The 23,776-nt window shown below is 43.0% G+C and overlaps 1 protein-coding gene across 10 annotated transcripts in view; it reads right to left on the reverse strand.

The window, feature by feature from the left end:
* LOC125462178 (acyl-coenzyme A synthetase ACSM3, mitochondrial-like) overlaps positions 1–23,776 on the reverse strand; it is a 45,381-nt gene that overhangs the window by 769 nt on the left and 20,836 nt on the right. For 3 of the 10 annotated variants that reach the window (XM_059654100.1, XM_059654099.1, XM_048551839.2), the window contains 5 exons: positions 16,534–16,614; positions 14,092–14,193; positions 2,183–2,310; positions 656–755; positions 66–185 (listed from right to left, as the gene is read on the reverse strand). In XM_059654100.1, the coding sequence (XP_059510083.1) occupies positions 66–185; positions 656–755; positions 2,183–2,310; positions 14,092–14,193; positions 16,534–16,614 (531 nt within the window). Of the gene's footprint in view, positions 1–65; positions 186–655; positions 756–2,182; positions 2,311–6,335; positions 6,481–14,086; positions 14,194–16,533; positions 16,615–23,776 lie in introns of those variants that run through there. The other 7 variants (XM_059654102.1, XM_059654101.1, XM_059654103.1 and 4 more) reach the window with 7 other exon arrangements.

Genomic DNA, 23,776 nt, shown 5'->3' on the forward strand with positions numbered 1-23,776 from the left:
ATTTGCAAGCTGTTATTAATAGCTGTGATTCTATTTTAGGAAATCAAGTCAGGTAAAATGCTGACCTTCCTTGGATATTTATATGGTGCTGTGACTTTCTTGACATGATCTTGTAATTCTTGGATTAACTTGTCAGGATCAGCCAAGGTATATGCAGCATTTTGAACAATAAATGCCTTCACAACCTTAAACGAAGAAAAATCATTTAAACAGGAAAATTAAAAATTTTCAAAACATGACCATCCCACTTCAGAAAGCTGTTTTATGTTGCTGTGTGTGTTGTGCAAATAAAACAGTTGATTTTGCCAGCAAATTGTGCATTTTTAAAATCCAGATTTTAAATTGCTGTACTTCTGAAGGAGATGTAAATGCAAAGTTCGTACACTTTCAGATCTTAATCTTACTGTTTCTGATTTCTAATAGCAATGGTTCTTTTGGTTTTTAAATCTTTAATGCTTCATCAAATGTGTAATAACATAAATACAGTTTTGTGCCTACTGCCTACAAAGACCTCTCCTTGTTGAAAATTTTGAGCAAAATTTTAAATGTGATTTTATTAGGACATAATTCGCTCTAATGATATCTGCAGATTAGTCTTAAACTCTCATCCAGTGGCAGATTTTCCTTTTAATACGTTGCTTGTTGCTAAGCTTACCTCTCCTCTAATAGGATCAGGACTGCTAACCACAGCACAATCTGCCACAGCTCGATGTGTTGCCAGTGCATTTTCGACTTCGAATGGTCCAATACGATACCTGCAACATTTTAGAATAAGGAGTTGCATTATTTGGATCATTAATTTCACTAAAGCATTTTCAATGCATGACATTTGTTCACGATTCACTTTTTTTTAATGACCAAGAGCAGTATATTTTTAAGATTTTCTTGGAGATATTTTCTGCCTCCACTGTGACCTACGCCCACTTTTTCTGCTGCTGTCACTCCTGAGCCTGTTGCTGGTTGGAATGCAAGAATGGCCTTAGTGAATGATCTCCTCCAGGAACTAAATCTTAGGAAATACCTTGTCACGTTGTGCACTGAAGCACAGCTAATAAAACATCTTCAGATTTAATTCTTATTTTAGTGCCAGATAGGATTTGGTGACGATGGAATGGACCTCCAATAATCATGGTATTGAGTCATGTTTTTTTTTTATTTTATGATATTTCATTTGCTTTACTATGAAGTAAAATAAATATTTCTCCTCCACGTCTTTTTCCAGTTAAAAACAGTTTCAACTTTGGTTCTTCTTATATGTATCTACATGTAGCAAAAGTCACTCTTTAACGATATGTTTTTGATCTATTCAGCTGTGTAAGCTATTGCACGTTTTTCTCCCATCCCTTGTCACAAGTACACATTATAAAAATATTAATTATGGATTCAAAAGCTCTTTAAAGATTGTACTCTGTATTGTCACTGTTCTATTTACAAATTGTCCAGCTATGTTAACTGATTATCTCAAATACAGCAGCTTATTACCTAAAGAAATACTAAGAACTTCAGTCATTGCAGTTAATCTTTACTTAAATTTGACAGTTTTATTTTTAAGTCATGTTTTAGAGTCACGGATGTACAACATGGAAACAGACTCTTTGGTTCAGCTTGTCCATGTCAACCAGATGTCCTAGATAAATCTGATCGCATTTGGTCCATATCCCTCTAAACCGTTCCAATTCATATTTCCCTCCAGATGCCTTTTAAATTTTGTAATTGTACCAGTCTCCACTGCTGCTTCTGGCAGCTCATTCCATTCATGTAACATTCTCCGTGTGAAAACGTTTCTCCTTGTGTTCTCCTTTAAATCTATCCCCTCTCACCTTAAACGTATGCCGTCTAGTTTTGGACTCTCCCATCCTAGGGAAAAGGCCCTGGCTATTCATCCTATCCAAGCCCCTCCAATGTTGCAGCGAAAATAGCCTGTCTTTTCAGCCCCTCCCTATGGTTCAAACCCTCCAGCCCTGGCAACATCCTTCTAGGTCTTTACTGAACCATTTCAAGTTTCACAACACAATCCCATAGCAGGAAGACCAGTTTTAAAATTAGAATTAATATTTAGCAAATTAATCCCCAAATATTCTCTTTGTGTGATGAAGTATAGCAGACCAGCAATGCTAAATACTTCAAGTGTGTAACAGTAAAACATTGAATAAATAAAATGTGGATAATTAGATCACAATACCCAGCTGATAAAATTACATCATCTGATCTTTCGTGAAACCAGATGTATCCATCCTCATCCATTCGCCCACAGTCTCCAGTCAGATAATAGTCTTCTTGTAGAACTGCAGCAGTTTGTTCTGGATCAGCCTAGCAGCACATAAAGAAATAAGCTCAAAATTCAAAAGTATCATTGAAACTAGGTGCAGGAATAGGCCATTGGCCTGTCAAGTCATTAATATGATCATGTCTGATCCTCTAACTCAATGCCACATTCCTACTTTCTTCCTCAATGTCTTGATACCTTTAAAATCTGAAAAGAAAACTATATTTTTAATGAATATGGAAGTGACTTGGTCTTCACAGCCTTCTGTGATTTTAAAAAAATAATCCACAGTTTCACCACCCTTTGAGTGAAGAACATTATCCTGAACCCAGTCCTAAATGGTCTACTCTGTGTCCTGAGTCTCTGTTCCCTGATTCTAGACTCCCCAACAAGGGAAAACATGTGCTCTGTGTCCAGTCCATTTGGTTCTGTTAAAACTTTATATGTTTCAACCTGATCCCTTGACACCCATTTTAGCTCTTGTGAATAGATGGCTTGAAGAAATCTTGCTTAGTATGACAGTCCTGGCATCCCTGGTATCAAGCTAATGTGTCTCTATAGCACTTCTTCTACGGCATGTACATTTTTTTTGGTCGGGAGACTTAAACTGCACATAATACTCCAGGTGTGGTCCCACCAAGACCCTGTATAACTGCAGTAAAGAAACCTCTACTTCTGAATGCAAATCCTCTTGCAACAAAGGCAAGGCCTTCGTAATTGTTTGCCTGCCTGTTGTCTTTCATCGACTGATATGCAAGGATACCCTGATCCCTTTGTATATCTATAATTCCCAAATAGCTCACCATTTAAATAATACTCTTTCTATTTTTCACATCAATGTATATAATTTGACATTTAGCCATATTATACTGCATCTGCCATAAGTTTGACTACTCGCTCAACTTGTCTAAACTACCTTGAAGCTTCCTCAAAAATTCACAATCCTGCCCAGCTTTGTGTTGTCAGCAAACTTGGAAATGTTGCATTTGATTCCCTCATCCGGATCATTCATATATATTGTGAGTAACGTGGGGCTGATCGCTGCTTGTTGTGATATTCCACTATTCACTGTCTTCCACTTAGAAAAAGACTCCTTTATTCCCACACTCCATTTTCTGTTTGTCCACCAATTCTTGATCCATGCCAATCTACTGCTTCCTACCCTATGTACTTTAACTTTGCTCTATTGAAGGACCTAGTCAAAAACCTGAAAATCCAAATATACCGCATCCACTGGTTCTCCCTTCTATTCTATTAGTTACTTCCTTAAAAAAGACTTCAGCAGATTTGTCCAGCATGATTTACCTCTCATAAACATAAGTAATTAAATTATTTTGTAAATATAGGCTTTGTAGTTTTAAAATTGCATCCCATTTTAATATGAGCCTTTTTCTCAATCAAATTGTTATAGTGTTAGGGAAAACTACCAGGGTGCTATTCATACTAGAAAACATTTTGAAACACAGAAAGCACTTGTCACGGTCAGGCCTTTACAAAGTTTGATGACCTTAAATCTAATCTTTACCACTTTGTTCATAATTTTTTTTATTGTTTCTGCCCAGAACTATCCATAAATAATAACTGGACAAATCCTCACCTTCCAGTGCTGTCTAGAATTAGTGTGGAACATACTCTCCATTCATTCAAATGATGGAGACAACACAAGTTCACCTTTGCCCAAAGAATTAGGCACAGACGTAGTCTGGACATATATTAGATTTTAAAACTGTTAAAACTCCATTGAAGATTGAGAAGAAATTTCTTGCAGGATGCAATAGGGTGGGATTATTGTTTGTACTTTGGTGAAGAAAGTTTTAGCATTAATACAAGTGTACCATCAAATGTTGTTTGCATTCCAGCAGCCTTAAAAATTGAATTAATTCAAGCTGTTAAGCTGTCTCTAATTGCACCATCCCAAGTAGCAGCCTAGATGCTCCTGCAGATCATCTGGACAGAACTGGTAAGAAGATATCATTGTGCCAAAAGTACATGCAGAGATGAATTTAAAAAAAAACTTGTTTTGGTAGGGGGAATGAGTTTACAGGAATGAGGGTGAGTATTTGAATGACTGTAGATTATATTTTATTCTCAACGATATGGAGCCATTGAGCTGAATTTCACCAGATATCAGCTAGGTATCAGTTTTGGAGAGTTAAATAGAGGGTTTTTCTCTGAAAAGTCTGGTAGATTTTCTTAAGCTGTCCTCCCAAACACCCTACATTGGCTATGCACTATATTTCTATGGTACCCCACTCGTACTCTCCCACATGTCATGGACGGAAGCACTGCCTACTGTTGGAACATCCTGTGATTCCTGGTACCAATGTCATCATTAGAGCCCAACCATGCACCTGATTAAGCATTGATAGGTGCCGTACGTGGTTGGTTATTGGTGTACGAAGACTACTGACTGGGACCAGAGCTCATGATACCATTGTGCAACCTCTGGTGCGAGCACAGATTTAATGCCACCTGTGCCTTTGCCCTATCCCACTCCTGGTTGAGTAATGGGCTGTTGATGATGTGGTTCTGTTGCTTGGACCTGCCTTTGGGGGGTGTTCCTCTTGCATAGTGCAGACAAAATGTGCTGTATCGTCCTGGTGTGCTGGACTTCGCATAATTGCAGCGGGCAGAGAGACAATGTGATAGATGCTGAAGACCAAGTGGAACGGGGGCTGTCTTCTGAGGAGGTGGAAGCTGTCATTGGCCGGAAGACAGTTCAGCTGCATTGGGTGCAACTACCAGGACAGAACCTCACTGACACTAACTCGTAAGAGCTGGGTGCAGCAGATAATCAAGGGTTGTTGAATGCTTAATGGTCGTGATGTCAAAATCTGGTCTGTATTGCTGAGGCAAGTTTCAGCCTCTTTTGCTTTTGTTTGTGTTCCTTTTTGCTTTCTATACTAAAAGCTCAAGTTTATACCTGTCCAATTTTTTTGTGTATATATGATGTTCCACTGCTAAAAAATGACAATCTGTGGGTTTACAGTGGGCATTGAAGAAAGGACAGTGCTGATTTAGATAGGATGTATCTAAAGCTATCTAAAGTGTGTGGCCTAGTGGTTAAATTGCGACTAGGGTGAGAAAATAGAAGTGCATGTGCACAGGAATGTTGGCCTTGGAGCTGCTTTTCCATGAAGGACAGCACCAGACTGCTAGACCCTGTCCAGGCGCACAGTGGCCTTTCAAAAATGGCATGAACATGAGGAATGGTTGCCTATCAATGGATATCTGCTGAGTGGTCAGTTGCTCTGGGAAGGGCATGTGGAAATTTGGGGCCAGAAACATCTGTAAGAGATAACATGGGAATGGGATAGGTACTTGTCAAGATATGGTGATAAAACTCTATAGGCCTCACAGTAAAAAGCTCCAAGGAACTCAACATAACTCAGAAGTAAATAGTAAATAAAACATAAGTGTTGGCCTTATTGGGCTATTTTATTTCCCTTGGGCACTGTGATTAATGCGTGAAAAGTGGTCTTAATTTTCCCATTGAAGCGTTCAAACGTCTGGTAAACGCTTAGCTTGGATCCAAGCAATCATTTGTACTGTTCTTTTTGAAAAACAGATCAAAACAGCTTTTGAGTAATCACAGAAAGCATCTTATTTCACAGGAAAGGTTTCAGCTCTGACAGGCCCTGCTGTTGGAACAGCCAGTAGAGGTTCCCTGTAACACAGATACCTGAGATATCCATGTCACACTTTGAAAGACTTCTGCAGCATCAGTTAATTAGCCTGAATAAGTAGTAAAAACAAAAGAGAGAGGGACATCTTTTCCTTTTTTGCTTATAATCCTGATTCACAATTGTGTAAGGAAACCTATTCAATCCTACATTGAACATTATCGGGGCACATACTTTTGTTAATGCCTCTTACATAACTATAGTCAGGGTAGTTCAGATGCATGGCAAAAGATCCGGTTAGAGCTCTTGTAGTTCGAAGAATTTTTCACTTCAAAATCGCCTTCTTTGATGTTAAAAATGCTTTATCAAATCATTTTCTTAATTCAAGAAAAAATTAGAGTTACTTGAGTAATTTTGCATTTTTTCATATTTCACTTATGCTGTACTTTGTTCCTTCCAAGTCAGTTGCCAAAAAGAGTTTGAGCTCCTGGTTTAGTTCAGCTGTCCTTAAGCCCTTTAGGGCACTCTGATGGCAGTTGTTCTCAATGTGCTCTTTGGACCAGATCTGGGATAGCAGTGGTCCAAAGGAACCTAAAAATAAATTAAAGGGAAGTTCATGGTAGATTTGATTTTTAAAAAAAGCTAACAAAGAAAATAATGAGATAAATGGAAAAACCACCACCTGCAAGTTCCCCTACAAGTCAATCCTGGAATTCCCTCCTTAAGGGTATTGTGGGTTAACCTACAGCACATGGACTGCAGTGCTTCAAGAAGGAAGCTCATCAGCACCTTCTCAAAGGCAACTGGGGACAAGCAGTAAATGCTGGCCCAGCCTGTGACAACCATGTCCCACAAATGAATTTTTAAAAAAAAGCTGATAAGTTATTTCCCTGGAGTTTTAACAGATACTTCTGGTAAAAGTGTACCTGCAGGTAGAACGCGGACATGCCAGGATAACAAAGTGTGGGGCTGGATGAACACAGCAGGCCAAGCAGCATCTCAGGAGCACAAAAGCTGATGCACCGGGCCTAGCCCCTTCATCAGAAAAGGAGGGCATACCTCCTATTTTAAGGCACACATGATAATATCAACTAGCATCGGCTCAAGTAAGGAAATCTGAGTTGTCCACAGCTTCATGGAAATAGGTCAAGAGAACAGATAAGACAAGGACGAACGGTCAGTCCTGAGCAAGGGGCTCACCTTTGTCCCCCTACAACCACACATCAACGAATACCAGTCACGGTCGGACACAGAGCAGTTTTTCCGCCGTCTTCGCCTGCATGCCTACTTCTTCAACCGGGAACCCAACCCTCCTTCCACTGACCCCTTCACCCGCTTCCAACACAAGTCCTCCTCCTGGACACCACCCCCAGGCCTCCTACCCTCCCTCGACCTCTTCATCTCCAACTGCCGTCGAGACATTAACCGCCTCAACCTCTCCACCCCTCTCACCCACTCCAACCTCTCCCCCGCAGAACGGGCAGCCCTCCGCTCCCTCCGCTCCAACCCCAACCTCACCATCAAACCCGCAGACAAGGGTGGCGCAGTGGTAGTATGGCGTACTGACCTCTACATCGCCGAGGCCAGACGCCAACTCTCCGACACCACCTCCTACCGCCTCCTCGATCATGACCCCACACCCGAGCACCAAACCATCATCTCCAACGCCATTCATGACCTCATCACCTCAGGGGACCTCCCACCCACAGCCTCCAACCTCATTGTTCCCCAACCCCGCACGGCCCGTTTCTATCTCCTTCCCAAAATCCACAAACCTGCCTGCCCTGGTCGACCCATCGTCTCAGCCTGCTCCTGCCCCACCGAACTCATCTCCACCTATCTGGACTCCATTTTCGCCCCCTTGGTCCAGGAACTCCCCACCTATGTCCGTGACACCACCCACGCCCTCCACCTCCTCCAGGACTTCCAATTCCCTGGCCCCCAACACCTCATATTCACCATGGACGTCCAGTCCCTGTACACCTGCATTCCGCATGGAGATGGCCTCAAGGCCCTCCGCTTCTTCCTGTCCCGCAGGCCCGACCAGGCCCCCTCCACCGACACTCTCATCCGCCTAGCGGAACTCGTCCTCACACTCAACAACTTCTCTTTTGACTCCTCCCACTTCCTACAGACTAAGGGGGTGGCCATGGGCACCCGCATGGGCCCCAGCTATGCCTGCCTCTTTGTAGGTTACGTGGAACAGTCCATCTTCCGCACCTACACAGGCCCCAAACCCCACCTCTTCCTCCGGTACATTGATGACTGTATCGGCGCCGCCTCTTGCTCCCCAGAGGAGCTCGAACAGTTCATCCACTTCACCAACACCTTCCACCCCAACCTTCAGTTCACCTGGGCCATCTCCAGCACATCCCTCACCTTCCTGGACCTCTCAGTCTCCATCTCAGGCAACCAGCTTGTAACTGATGTCCATTTCAAGCCCACCGACTCCCACAGCTACCTAGAATACACCTCCTCCCACCCACCCTCCTGCAAAAATTCCATCCCCTATTCCCAATTCCTCCGCCTCCGCCGCATCTGCTCCCACGATAAGACATTCCACTCCCGCACATCCCAGATGTCCAAGTTCTTTAAGGACCGCAACTTCCCCCCCACGGTGATTGAGAACGCCCTTGACCGCGTCTCCCGCATTTCCCGCGAGACATCCCTCACACCCCGCCCCCGCCACAACCGCCCCAAGAGGATCCCCCTCGTTCTCACACACCACCCTACCAACCTCCGGATACAACGCATTATCCTCCGACACTTCCGCCATTTACAATCCGACCCCACCACCCAAGACATTTTTCCATCCCCACCCCTGTCTGCTTTCCGGAGAGACCACTCTCTCCGTGACTCCCTTGTTCGCTCCACACTGCCCTCCAACCCCACCACACCCGGCACCTTCCCCTGCAACCGCAGGAAATGCTACACTTGTCCCCACACCTCCTCCCTCACCCCCATCCCAGGCCCCAAGATGACATTCCACATTAAGCAGAGGTTCACCTGCACATCTGCCAATGTGGTATACTGCATCCACTGTACCCGGTGCGGCTTTCTCTACATTGGGGAAACCAAGCGGAGGCTTGGGGACCGCTTTGCAGAACACCTCCGCTCAGTTCGCAACAAACAACTGCACCTCCCAGTCGCAAACCATTTCCACTCCCCCTCCCATTCTCTTGATGACATGTCCATCATGGGCCTCCTGCACTGCCACAATGATGCCACCCGAAGGTTGCAGGAACAGCAACTCATATTCCACCTGGGAACCCTGCAGCCATATGGTATCAATGTGGACTTCACCAGTTTCAAAATCTCCCCTTCCCCCACTGCATCCCTAAACCAGCCCAGTTCATCCCCTCCCCCCACTGCACCACACAACCAGCCCAGCTCTTCCCCCCCACCCACTGCATCCCAAAACCAGTCCAACCTGTCTCTGCCTCCCTAACCGGTTCTTCCTCTCACCCATCCCTTCCTCCCACCCCAAGCCGCACCCCCAGCTACCTACTAACCTCATCCCACCTCCTTGACCTGTCCGTCTTCCCTGGACTGACCTATCCCCTCCCTACCTCCCCACCCACACCTTCTCCACCTATCTTCTTTACTCTCCATCTTCGGTCCGCCTCCCCCTCTCTCCCTATTTATTCCAGTTCCCTCCCCCCATCCCCCTCTCTGATGAAGGGTCTAGGCCCGAAACGTCAGCTTTTGTGCTCCTGAGATGCTGCTTGGCCTGCTGTGTTCATCCAGCCTCACATTTTATTATCTTGGAATCTCCAGCATCTGCAGTTCCCATTATCTCAGATAAGACAAGGGGTTCAGATGGAAGTGATTGGAAAGAAATATAAAATAAAATCTGTAGATACAGAGCTAGTACAATTGTGGGTGGTGGCGAGTTTGATGGTGTTAGGAAATATGTCTTGGGGAGGCTTGGCAAGGGAAAAGGGAGATGTGGCAAAGAGATTTGAATGAACCAACCCAGTTAATGTATGTGATTGGAAAGTAACTTTGCAACAGATACTCTTGTTTAAAAAGTATTGTTGATAATAGATTATTCTACCTCCCTAACCTGATGAGTGCTTTTACTTAGATAGCCAACCCGCATATATTCTGAAGAGCTAATCGAAATGGCAAATGCTCAAGACCCGAAACAAATCTCTGGAGCATTGCTCCGCCTTAAGTTGAGCATCCTGGTCATTGCTTCATTTCTTATAGTTATTTGATAAGTATGTGTCAGTTCTGTGCTTAATCAATATTGACCTACCCCTGTTAAATTTTCCAGCCCACTACAAGGAAAAACTAAGTCAAGAGATTGAGAGCTGGTTCATGTTTTTAACCGTCTTTTATCTAGTGCCAAAGGTCACCTCAAAGTCAAACATGGATTAAATGTACACCACGTACTCAGAGACTTAGAACGCAGAACAGTACAACACAGTACAGGCCCTTTGGCCCACGATGTTTTGCCAAACTTTTACCCTAATTCTAAGGTCTATCTAACCTCCACCCCTACCTTATACTATCATCCATATGCCTATCTAAATGCCCCTAATGAGACCGACTCCACTACCCTCTCCGGCAATGCATTCCACACCCCTATCACTCTGTAAGTAAAGAACCTATGTCTGACGTCTCCCCTTTATCTACCTCCACTCACTTTAAAATTATGCCCCCTCATAATAGCTACCTCCACCCTAGGGAAAAGTCTCTGGCTGTCTACTCCATCTATACTTCTGATCATTTTGTACACCTCTATCTAGTCACTTCTCATCTTTTGTCGTTCTAAAGAGAAAAGCCTTAGCTCTCTCAATCTTTCCTTGTCCCTCCACTCTAGGCAACATCCTGGTAAATCTCCTCTCTACCTTTTCCAACGCCTCCACATCTTTCCTGTAATGAGGCAACCAGAACTGGATGCAATACTCCAGATGTGGCCGAACCAGGCTTTTGTATCGCTGGAGCATAACTTCACAGCTCTTGAACTCAATCCCTCTATTAATAAAAGCTACCACACCATACGCCTTCTTAACAACTATATCCTCCTGGGTGGCAGCTTTCAGGGAACTGTGAACGTGAACCCCACGATCCCTCTGCTCCTCCACACTGCCAAGAATCTTTCCGTTAACCCTGTATTCTGCTTTCAAGTTTGTCCTTCCAAAATGAATCACCTCACACTTTTCAGGGTTAAACTCTGTCTGCCACTTCTCAGCCCAGCTCTGCATCCTATCAATATCCCTTTATAACCTAGAACAGCCCTCCACCCTGTCCACAATGCGACCACCTTTGTATTGTCTGCAAACTTGCTAATCCACCCTTCCACTCCTTCATCCAAATTATTTACAAAAATCACAAACAGAAGAGGACCCAGGACAAATCCTTGTGGTACACCACTTGTAACTGAGCACCATGTTGAATATTTTCCATCCACTATCACCTTTTGTCTTCTAAGGGTCAGCCAATTCTGAATCCAATTTGCCACATCTCCCCCATCCCATGCCTCCTTACCTTCTACATGAGCCTACCATGGGGAACCTTATCAAGTGCCTTACTGAAATCCATGTATACCACATCCACTACTCTACCTTCATCCATGTGTTTAGTCACCTCCACAAAGAATTCAATAAATTTGTGAGGCATGATCAGATTAGATTCCCTAAAGTGTGGTAACAGGCCCTTCATCCCAACAAGTCCACATTGACCCTCAGAACATCCCACCCAAAACCATCCCCCTATAACCCACACACTCCTGAACACTACAGGCAATTTAGCATGGCTAATCCACCTAGCCTGCACATCTTTGGACTGTGGGAGGAAACCGGAGCACCTGGAGGAAATCCATGCATACACGGGGAAGAATGTGTAAACCCTGCACAGACAGTTACCTGAGGCTGGAATCGAACCTGGGTCCCTGATGCTGTGAGGGTGCAGTGCTAACCACTGAGCCACCGTGCCACCCATGATCTACACAAATCCATGCCGACTATCACAAATCAACCTGTGCCTTTCCAAGTGATCATAAATCCTATCTCTTAAAGCCCTTTCCAATAATTTGCCCACCACCGATGTAAGACTAATTGGCCTGTGATTTCCAGGGTTATCTCTATTCCCTTTTTTGAACAGGGGAATGACATTTGCCTCTCCAGTCTTCTGGCACTATACCTGTGGACAATGAGGACAAAAAGATCATCCCAAAGGCCCTGCGATCTCTTACCTCACTTCCCATAGAATCCTTGGATAAATCACATCAGGCCCAGGGAACTTAGCTATCTTCAACTTCCTCAAAATTCCGAGCACATCTTCTTTACTAACATCAACCTCCTCTAGCCTACCAGCCTGTTTCACAATGTCCTCCTCTACCACTAGGTCCCTCTCAGTTGTGAATACCGAAGAAAAGTAGTCATCAAGGACCTCTCCTATATCTTTAGGCTCCATGCACAAATCCCCTTTACAATCCTTCATCAGGTCTACCCTTTCTCTGGTCATTCTCTTATTCCTCACGTATGTGTAAAAAATCTTGGAGTTTTCTTTGATCCTATCTGCCAAGGTTTTCTCATGCTCCCTTATAGCTCTCCTTTCTTCAGCTCCTTCCTGGATAACTAGTATCCCTCTAGAACATTTTCCGTTCCATGTTTCCTGAACCTTACATAAGCATCCTTCTTCCTCTTAACCAGTCGTTCAACCTCTCTTGCGAACCAAGGTTCGGTCATTCGACCACATCTTCCCTGCCTGCTAGAGACAAACACATCGAGCACATGCAGTATGCATTCCTTAAGCAATCTCCATATTTCAATAGTGCTCTTCCCTGACAGCTTCTGTTCCTAATTTATGTTACCCAGTTCTTCCCTAACCAAGTTGTAATTACCTTTCCCCCAATTATAAACCTTACCCTGCTGTATGTACCTATCCTTTTCCATGACTATTGTAAAAGTAACAGAGTTATGATCGCTACTGCCAAAATGCTGTCCAACCAATAGGTCTAACGCTTGGCCTGGTTCATTGCCAAGCACCAAATCCAAAGTGGCCTCTCCTTGTGTTGGTCTATCTACATATTGTGTCAGGTATCCTTCCTGAATGTACTGGACAAAATCCACTCCATCTAATCCATTACAACTAAAAAGTTTCCATCAATATTTGGAAAGTTGAAGACACCCATGACTACAACCCTGTGACTTCTGCGCCTTTCCAGTATCTGCCTCCCAATCCGCTTCTCTACTTCTCTGCAACTATTAGGGGGTCTGTAGAAACCCCCAATAAAGTAACTGCTCCTTTCTTGTTCTGGACCTCAACTCAAACTGACTCTGTCGACATATCATTCTCGAACTGCCTTTCAGTGGCTGCTATACTAGCCCTGACTAGCAATGCCACTCACCCGCCTCCTTTTACAGTCTCCCTATTTCTTTTAAAGCATCTAACTCCTGGAACTTCCAACAACTATTCTTCTCCCTGAGTTACCCAAGTTTCTGTAATGGCCACAACATTGTAGTTCCAAGTACCGACCCATGCTCTCAGTTCATCTGCCTTATTTCTGATACTTCTAGCATTGAAGTATGCACACCTCAAACCATCTCTGTGTTCCTAATTATGCTTCATCGACCACATTTCTTTATAAACAACCTCACTCCCTGTTGTGTCCATTGGAAGACTGAATACCTCATCCTTTGAATTATAAATCCGGTTCCCCACCCCCTGGCAATCTAGTTTAAACCACGCAGTATAGTTCGAGCAAACCTCCCTCCCAGAATATTTGTGCCCTTCCGGTTCAGGTGCAACCCATCCTTACTGTACAGGTCTGACCTTCCCCGGAATGTGCTCCAATTATCCACATAATGGAAGCCCTCCCTCCTACACCAGTCCTGTAGCCATGTGCTTAACTGCACTCTCTCCCTGTTTCTTATTTCATTATCACATGGCATTGGTAGTAATCCAGAGATAACTACCCTGTTTGTCCTGGACTTCACGAAAATATTTGCTTTGGTCCAGAATATTAAGTTATCATGTTGAGATTGACCAATGATATGAAGAACACGTTCATCTTTAGATTTGAGAGGTCAAATGGGTTGAGTAAATCTTGCTAAAGTTCCAATGTTTCATTCACCGTGAATTAATAAGATTCATGAAACCAAAAATTGACAAATTTATCAATTAAGCCAAAGTCCATCACATGAAATAATTATAGCTTTCAGTTAGATATTTAAAATATGATTACTGTACAATGTATCCAGAAAAGAGGCCAAGAGGTCTAACAGGCTTCATTTGAATAGCAATTTGACCTTCCACTCCAGGCGGAACCACATTGTGATTTTCATCAATAATCTGAAACAAGGATAACAATTAAAAAAATGTGCAAATGGCAGCAGAGATAACCAATTCATAAAAAAAAATTAGGTTGACTGCTTGGAATGTTTTTGTGCTCAGATTTACTGTAAACTATACCACTTACCACATGCATTGTCGAAGTTGTTCCACGTTCTGAAGGAATGTTTACAAAAAGAAATGTTATGATCTAGATGATGAAATACTGAACAAGTCAGTTTCCAGAGTGAAACACAACTTGATAGACCGTAAGTTTTATTTTTTGTAATTTTGTGACTCTGATGGTCAGTCACCGAACATATTCATATAAGCCATCAAATGCACTTCAAAAAAAGAAAATTACCTTCTTACACAAAAGAAAACAAAAGCATAGCTATATACATGACAATTTGAAGAACATCTTATCTTAAAGATCACAAAGAACAGTTGAACTATTTTCAACTATTCAACATAGAGAAGGCAATAGCCTATTGGTGTTATCACTGGAACATTAATCTAGAGACATAGGTAATGTCCTGAGGTCCCAGGTGTGAATCCTGCCATGACAGGTGAGGGAATTTGAATTCACATTTCAAAAAGAAAATTGGAATTATGAATCTAATGACATCTGTGAATTTATTGTTGATTGTTTGGAGAAAAAACCCGTCTGGTTTACAAATATCCTTTCGGGAAGGAAACTGTTGTCCTTACTAGGTCTGGCCTACATGTGACTCCAAGACTCACAGCAATGTGGTTGACTCTTAAACTGCCCTCTGGGCAGTTAGGGACGGACAGTATATGCTGACCTAGCCAGCTGTGATCACATCCTATGAATTAATTAAAAAAAAACTCAATACCATTCTTTACAGACATTCATCTCAGATTTTGATTTCTTAACCAACTGACAAGGTTGCAAATGTCTCCTGTTGGACTTCCTGCACATTTACCAAATGTGATTCTTTTCATTGCTGTCTCCACCCAAAATGAACAGACATTGATCACCTCTTTGAGTTTTCCTAACTGTAATGCCCAGTCTACTTGAACTGCTAACATAGTTTAAGACTTCTTTCTAGCTCTGAAGTCTGCCACAAACTAAACTGCTCTGCTGCTGGTATGAACCTTATCTTCTCAACTGAAACCTGATTGTGGGCCTTGGCCATCTGTTATTTTCACTATCAAAGAAGTTTAGCTTTTGAAATGCTTCAGCAAATAATTTTACAGGTAGCTCAGCTATTTAACTTAAGTCTCATGTTTTTTTGGAAAGACTGTTCGGAACTGCCTGTTCAGAAAAAACAACTTTCTGAAGTTGTAAAAGAAACAAGTCTCCTTCACAGACATAAAACCAAAGTCCCATTTACCTGTACTTTAGAAACCACATTCCCAAATTCTAATACATTAGAAACTTGCAGCACATATAAACTGTGGTCTCTTGCCATAATACTATATCCTGCCTAGTTCTCCTGGAAGGTTTGGCACCATGTTGGAATCCTTTGATTTCAAGTTAAACTGAAGGTGCAGTGCCAAAGGCATGAATGAACTGACATTTCCATGTTACACAAGGCTATGTCTACGGTGAAAGGTTCTCTCATAATACATTGGAAGTACATTCTGATGGGAAAATATTTGGGATGTGCTTTGTCCGCATTGACCATGCTTCTATGCTTCTATCTATAGCATTTCCACCAGGCAGACATTAGTGAAACCAACTGTACAGACTTTCTCACAACATTTAAAACATAGTTTATTCTTGCCAGCTTGGCTCATTGGTAGTAGTCTCACCTTGGAATTAGAAAGTAGTGAATTTAAGTACTGAGGTGTGCTGCAGTATTTGGAAAAGTACAGAGGAGATGCTGCAGTTTACATCTCCAAAGTCCAACAAAATATAAGGATTGGTCACTCTCCTGTTGTGTTTAAGGCACATTACTGTCCATATTTTATCTGTTTTGTTACAGGAGAGTGAGGAACCACAGTGAATTACCACAAAAATGTAATTTGTCAGTTGTTGTACATGTTGGGACATTCTGGGCATTTCTACAAATACTGTATTAATGAAAGCCTTTTTAGAGATTGGAAGATCCATGGCTTTTCCAAAAGGTAACTTTAATTGTAGAAAGGTCAGTGACTACAGTATACAGAATTAAGATGATTGGAAAAAGAACCAAAGGCTACATGAGGACCTCGAATGCACAAACTTTAATTACGGATAAGAATTGCTTTTTTGGAGTGATGTGCTGTCATTTCTTGCTCTAATTTCAGAAATACAATGAGCAATTGATGCAAAGAAGATTGAAAAAGAAACACTGCGGTTCAGAATTTGAATCTTTAATGGCTATTGAAAAGCAACAAATCAATAGAACTTACTTGCACGTTAATTGATGGAACTGGCTTTCCCATTGAACCAGGTTTAATTTTCATGCCTTTGAGTGTTGCACAGAGCAAGACCTATATGATAGCAAAGTAAAAGCTGTTATAAGCTGCATTTAATAGTTCAAAGCAACACAAAATGCAAACAAGAATAAAATATGTTCCAGGTTTATTATAGCTAAGCACTGCAAAAGGACATAACTGTAGTTGTCAGTGGGGGAGTAGTGGCTATAGATCCTATAAAACTGGATAAACGGTAACAGATCTGTAACTGCACCAGTTGGAGCACATGACTCTGTGCTGTAAATGTTTCTGCTCACATCCACAGAATACAATGCCCATGAACTGATGCTAAACTGTTAGCCTTACACAAATCATAGCAAATGCTAGCATGAAAGAAAACAGAAAAAAAAATCTCTTGTCTTGGGAACATACATACACAAAATATGCAGAAGTGGCCCATTTCCAAGCATTAACAAAGAATACTTTGATGAAGATTATTTTCATTATACATGATATATATATTCCATACTCCAAAGGCACTAATTTCATTCACAGAAAAAGAAATTGCGACTTGGTCTCCATTACTTTCTGTAGGAAGCAACATCAGCACCATACAAGTGCTAAGCAAAGACCATCTTCAAGAAGAGATAATCTAATCATTGCCCTTTGACAGTCAAGGGCATGACCATTACTGGATCCCTCACTATCAACATCTGGAGGATTACCATTGATCAAAAACTGAACTGTACTTGACATACAAATACTTAGCTACAAGACCAGTTCGAAAGCTCGGAATACTGCCGTGAGTAACACACCTCCTGATGATGCAAAACCTTTTCACTATCTATAAGTCACCAGTCAGGAGTACGATGGAATACTTGCCACCCGCCTGATGGGTGCAGCTCCAACAACACTCAAGAAGCTTGACACCATTCAGGACAAAACAACCAGCTTGACTGGCACCACATCCACAAATACTCAGTGGCAGTGGTGTGTACCATCTGCAAGATGCACTGCAGATATTCACCCAAGATCCTTAAACAGCACCTTCCGAACACAACCACTACAACCTAGCGGGCAGACATATGGGAACATCACCATCTGTCAGTTCCCCTCCAAGTCACTCAAGATCTTGATTTGGAAATTTATCGCTGTTCCTTCACTGTTGTGGGGTCAAAATCCTGAAACTCGCTCCCTAATGGTATTGTGGGTCAACCCACAGCACACAGACTGCAGTGGTTGAAGTAGGCAGCTCACTAGCACCTTCTCAAGGGCAACTGGGTCAGCCAATAAAGGTTAGCTCAGTTAACGACACCCATACCCACAAGTGAATAAATAAATAACGTTTATAAAGATTATCTTCATATATATATAAAACGCACAGATTCTACACTCAATGTAACTTCATTCACAGAAGAAGGAAAGGAGTTGGCTTGTGTTTCATCCTTTGGAAACAAAGTATGTAAAGTGCAATAAGTGCTGGCCTAGCCAGAGATGCCCATGAGCGAATAGAAAAATAATTCATACCAGTTTTGTTACGTAGTGTACTACATTGTAGCATGTTGTTCTACAGTTTACAATTTGCAAATCATGCTGCAAGGCTCCTGAAATCTGCTATATCTGCATTCTTCTAGTAATTCCAACACGACCAATGCTGATAACATAGAACTTTGATCTGACAGCCAGGCAACTATTGTTTACCCACAAAGTGCAGAAAAGGGTGAGGAGATTATGAATTCCATCTCACCTCAAAAAGTTTTGCAGCCTAATATTTCTCGATCTTCCTGTTAAAGTATGCTTCTATCAATCCTGTCATTTTGAAATAGAATGAATCCCTGCAGTGTGGAAACAGGCCCTTCGGCCCAACAAATCCACACCAAACCTCAGAATGTCCCACCTAGACCCATCCCCCTGTAACCCACCTAATCTACATCTCCCTGAACACTATGGGCAATTTAACATGGCCAATCCACCTAGCCTGCACATCTTTGGATTGTGGGAGGAAACTGGAGCACCCGGAGGAAACCTACACAGTCATTGGGAGAATGTGCAAACTCCACACAGACAGTCACCCAAGGATGGAATTGAACCCGGATCCCTGGCACTGTGCGGCAGTAGTGCTAACCACTGAGCCGTCGTGCTGCCCAAATATTTTGAAATAATTTCAAAAATAAATAATTAAGTTAAAATGCCATAATTTTATTAGTATATTGCAATAATATAGTGGTTCATTTGAATTATGCAAATACAAATTTGAAGTAAAGAGCAAAGATGTTGGCATTACGTACACACCTTTCAAATTCCCTTGTAATAAACAGAAGGATGTGGTGATATCATTGAACAACTGTAACATTCCATCACCCAGCATCAGCAATGACAAGTTGTGTCATTATTTTTAAGTTTACAATAATATTTGTGTCACATTTACAGCACAGTTGTTAATCACTTTCAAATATATCACTTTCATCACCAATAATTACATTCGCCCCGACCTGAAATGTCAGCTTTCCTGCTTCTCCGATGCTGCCTGGCCTGCTGTGTTCCTCCAGCTGTGTTATCCTCACTGTGTTATCTTTGGCTCCAGCATCAGCAGTTCTTACTGTCTCCGAAATACATTCTGAGTTCTGTTTAAGATTTCACTACCACATAATCTTAACGAACTAACTATTATTATCATAAATGTGAGAGGGCTGAGCGAACCAACATTGAATTAAATGGACTTAGGGTATGGTTTAAAAAACTGTTAACACATTTCCAAACATTGCTGTAAATTGAGTTATGACAGGAAACCAGCTAATTTCAGGAGTATAATGTGGGTGAAAGAATTCTGAACAATGCAGTGTGAAGTAGTGGTGTGCATGTCAAAAGCGTATTGCAGGAACACTGAGATAACAAAGTGTAGAGCTGGATGAACACAGCAGGTCAAGCAGCATCTTAGTAGCAGAAAAGCTGACATTTCGGGCATCTGATGAAGGGTCTAGGCCCGAAATGTCAGCTTTTGTGCTCCTAAGATGCTGCTTGGCCTGCTGTGTTCATCCAGCTCTCTACTCTGTTATCTCGGATCTCCAGCATCTGCAGTTCCTAATTTCTCTCTTGCAGAAACATTGAAACGGCTGCCATATAAAAAGTTGTACATCAGTCATGGCTGAGAAATAAATGTTCGACTCTTGTCACAAATATAGTTCCATGTGACCTTAAATAGCAAAAGTACAATTTTCTTCAGAGTAAGCATGCAGCAAAATATTAAAAATTGGGAGTTCTGATTGGCCAATTTCCTGGGTTCAGGCTTAACAGAGTCATTTTGCCATACAACTTGGAAACAGATTCTTCGGTCCAACAGTCCATGCTGACAATAATCCCAAACTAAACTAGTCTCACCAGCCTGCATTTGGCCCATACCCCTCCAAACGTTTCTTATTTTTGTACTTATCTAAGTGTCTCTTAAACACTGTAACTGTACCCACATCCACCAAGTCCTCTGGAAGTTCATTCCACACATGAACCAATCTCTGTGTAAAAAAAAAATTGCCCCACATGTTTTTAAAAAATTTTTCTCCTCTCACCTTAAAAATATGCCCTCCAAGATTTGAAATTCCCCACAATAGGGAAAAGACACCTTATCTATACCTGTCAATTTGATTTGATTTAATTTAATTTAATTTATTGTCACATGTACCTAAGTACAGTGAAAGGCTTTGTTTACGAGTGGTACAGGCAGATTATAGTCAACAAGGACATACAGATTATAGAGTGAAATAAAAGCTTGGACAGAGGCAAACAGGTTACATTGCACAGGCAAGTGCAAGGCAAGTTCAACACTAGCAAGATCAGCATTATTTGATGTTCCACTGGGACGCCCTAGTCCGTTCCGCAACCACCAATAAAAATACCTCCGCACCATGGCACCTTCCCAAGCAACTGCAGAAGGCGCAACACCTGCCCCGTCACAACCATTCATCTGTCTAATAGTAGCAGGGAAGAAGCTATTCTTGAACCTGCTGGTGAGTGCATTCAAGCTTCTGTATCTTCTGCCTGAAGGAAGAGGTCGTGGAAGAGCATTACTGGGCTGTGCTGGGTTTTTGATGATGTTGGCCACCTTTCTGTGGCAATGAGCCATGTAAATAGAGTCTATGGATGGAATGTTGTCTTCTGTGATGGTCTGAGCTGTTTACACCACCTTCTGTAGTTTCTTATGGCCCTGGGCAGAGCAGATGCAGTACCAGGCTGTTATGCATCCAGACAGTGTGCTTTCAGTGTTCCATCTGTAGAAGTTGGTGAGGGACCTTATGGACATGGCAAATTTGCTGAGCTGCCTAAGGAAGAAGAGGCATTGCTATGCCTTCTTGACCATCATATTTACGAGGGATGTCCAGGACAGTTTTTTTGGTTATCATTACTCCTATTTAATTAATTTTAGCTGGCTCCTGTTAAGGGCGTTTATCTGTGTTGAAGAGCCATTTTCAGGAGGTGAAGAGTATTATAATGTGATGGGAAGGCCTTGGTACCAATCATCTGTGGTCAGCAGGAAGACTATTGACGCTAATTCTTCTTCCAATGTTAATCTAGGGGCTTTGTAATAATCTATGGTCTATTCCTCTGATGCAGTCTACCATATTGACAATTTCCAGTTCCCTGGCCCTAACTGCCTCCTGTTCACCATGGATATCCAGTTCATCTATACATCCATTCCCCACCAGGATGGACTGACAGGTATCGGCTATTTCCTCAACCAGAGGCCTGAACAATCCCCATCCACAACCACTCTCCTCCACCAGGCTGAACTTGTTCCCTACTCAACAATTTCTCCTTTAATTCATTTCACTTCTGCCAAGTCAAAGGAGTGGGGGTCCTAGTTATGCCTGCCTCTTTATGGGGTATTTGGAACAATCCTTGTTCCAGTCTTACACTGGCCCCTTCCCATGACTCTTTTCTCGGTACATTGATGACTGCTTTGGTGCCACTTCATGCTCCCACCAGGACCTTGAAAACTTCGTTCATTTCACATTTCCACCCCTCAATAACTTTCACATCATCCATTTCTGACACTTCCCTTCTTTTCCTTGACTTCACTGGCTACATTTTGGGGAATCAACTGTCCACTACCATCCACTACAAAGCCACTGACTCCCATAGCTACCTTCACTACAGCTCTTCACACCCCATGTCCTGCAAGGACTCCATCCCGTTCTCCCTGTTTGTTCGCCTATGTTGTATCTGTTTGAATGATGTCACCTTCCGAAACAGCGCTGCTGACATGGCTTGCTTCTTCTATGACTGTGGTTTCCCACTCACTGTGGTTGACAGGGCCCTCAACCGCATCCAACCTACCACCCGTGCTTCAGCCCTCGCGCATTCCCATCACTCACAACAGTGTGATCAGGTCCCCCTGATCCTCACTTAACATCCCACCAGCCTCTGCATTCAAAGGATCATTCTCTGCTATTTCAGACAACTCCAGCTGAATGCCAGCACCAAACATGTCTTCCCCTCACTCCCCTGTCTGCATTTCACAGGGATTGTTCCCTCTGGGACACCCTAGTCCATTCCACAACCACCAACAAAATGCCCCCTCCCCATGGCATCTTCCCACGTAACTGCAGAAGGTGCAACATCTATACCTTCACCTCTTCCCTGCTCCCCATCCAAGGGCCTGAACAGTCTCTCCAGGTGAAGTACCTCCTCCAACATTGTGTATTGCATTCACTGCCAATATGGCCTGCTCTACACTGGAGAAACCAAATGCAGACTGAGTGACTGCTTTGCAGAACACCTCTGGTCTGTGCACAGGAATGACCTCCATCTTCCTGTAGCCAGTTATTTTAACACAGCATCCTGCTCGCACGCCCACGCGTCTCTCCTCAGCATGCTGCAGTGCTCCAGTGAATCACAGCGTAAACTGGAGGAACAACATCTCATCTTCAGACCAGGCATTTTACAGCCTTCTGGATTTAATATTGAGTTCAATACTTTCAAATTGTGCACCATTCCTTCCCTTTCATTTAGCTTGTTACATTCTGTAATCATGTCCTCTGTCCCCTCCCCCCAACCCAGTGAGACCCTCCGCCCTTAAAAGTCTGGCAGTTAGACACACCATTGTTCTGCCATTCTCACATTCTCATTACTTAATCTGAACTGTCAACATCTTTTCTCCACCAGCAACCTACACCCACCATCCCCACGCCAACCACCTCCCCCCCCCCAAATTATAGCATAAATGCTGTCTCCTCCACACTTCACTTCAGCTCTGATGGCGAGTAGTCTAGATTCGAAACATTTGCTTGCTCTCTCTCTCCATGGATACCGTCTGGCCCACAGTCTCCAGCATTGTTTGTCTTCAGAACAAATTGGCTGGTTTTGTTTTTAGCCAGCAGAGGGCATCCATACCTGAATCCCTGAGAACTGACTTTCTACAGGTTCAAACTTGAACACAAAGAGATTTGGAAAACACAGTTGCTTCTATTACAAACTCAAGCAGCCTTCTGATATCACTCTCTCCCACCACCCGTAATGGTCTACTTTAGTTGAGGAAACACTAGGATAAATATGGATGAGGCATTTGGCCCATTGAGGTAGCAGTGGCCAGACATCCATGCCTATTGGAAGTCTCTTGCCCATATGTGGGCTCACCGTCCTACCACTGCAGAGATTAGGGTGACAGGCAGGTGGCAGATTGAAGGGTGAGTATACTGAAAGAGTGTCTGGGAGAGCGTTGGGAGGAGACAGTTTCTCCCTTTGCATGCCTACTGGGCTCCACTCTATTTCCTCTCTGAGGCCATGGTCCATTGTACTCCTTTCACCTTGCCATTGATGCTAAGTGCCCATGGTTGGTATAATGGAGTGCAGGCCTGTGCACATATCGAGCAGCGCCAAATATTCTGAAGCACCTAGGTCTCCAAGGCAACAATCACTATTTCCATGGTGATAGCCAAGTAGGTTTATGCTGGAGCTACCATGGGAATGAAACTCCTCCATTCTCATTTCAGCCTATTGGTGTCTGTGGCCCAGCTGTCTCTCTCTGTAGGTTGACCATCTTAATTTAAGGCTGAATACAGGACACACATATGTTCTGCATGGGTCTGAGCAAGTGCCTGGTCTCCAGCAGTCCTTCTGGTGTCAGCGACCTCAGGCATTGCTTCCCCTACTGACTGTGGAGAGGTATCAGTGATGTGCTCACTAGAATGTGTCCAAATCTAAGCGGAAAATCTATCGGCTGGCGGAGGCCACCAGTGAAGGCTTC

Source organism: Stegostoma tigrinum, chromosome 23 (genome assembly GCF_030684315.1).
Source record: "Stegostoma tigrinum isolate sSteTig4 chromosome 23, sSteTig4.hap1, whole genome shotgun sequence".
Classification (NCBI taxonomy): Eukaryota; Metazoa; Chordata; class Chondrichthyes; order Orectolobiformes; family Stegostomatidae; genus Stegostoma; species Stegostoma tigrinum.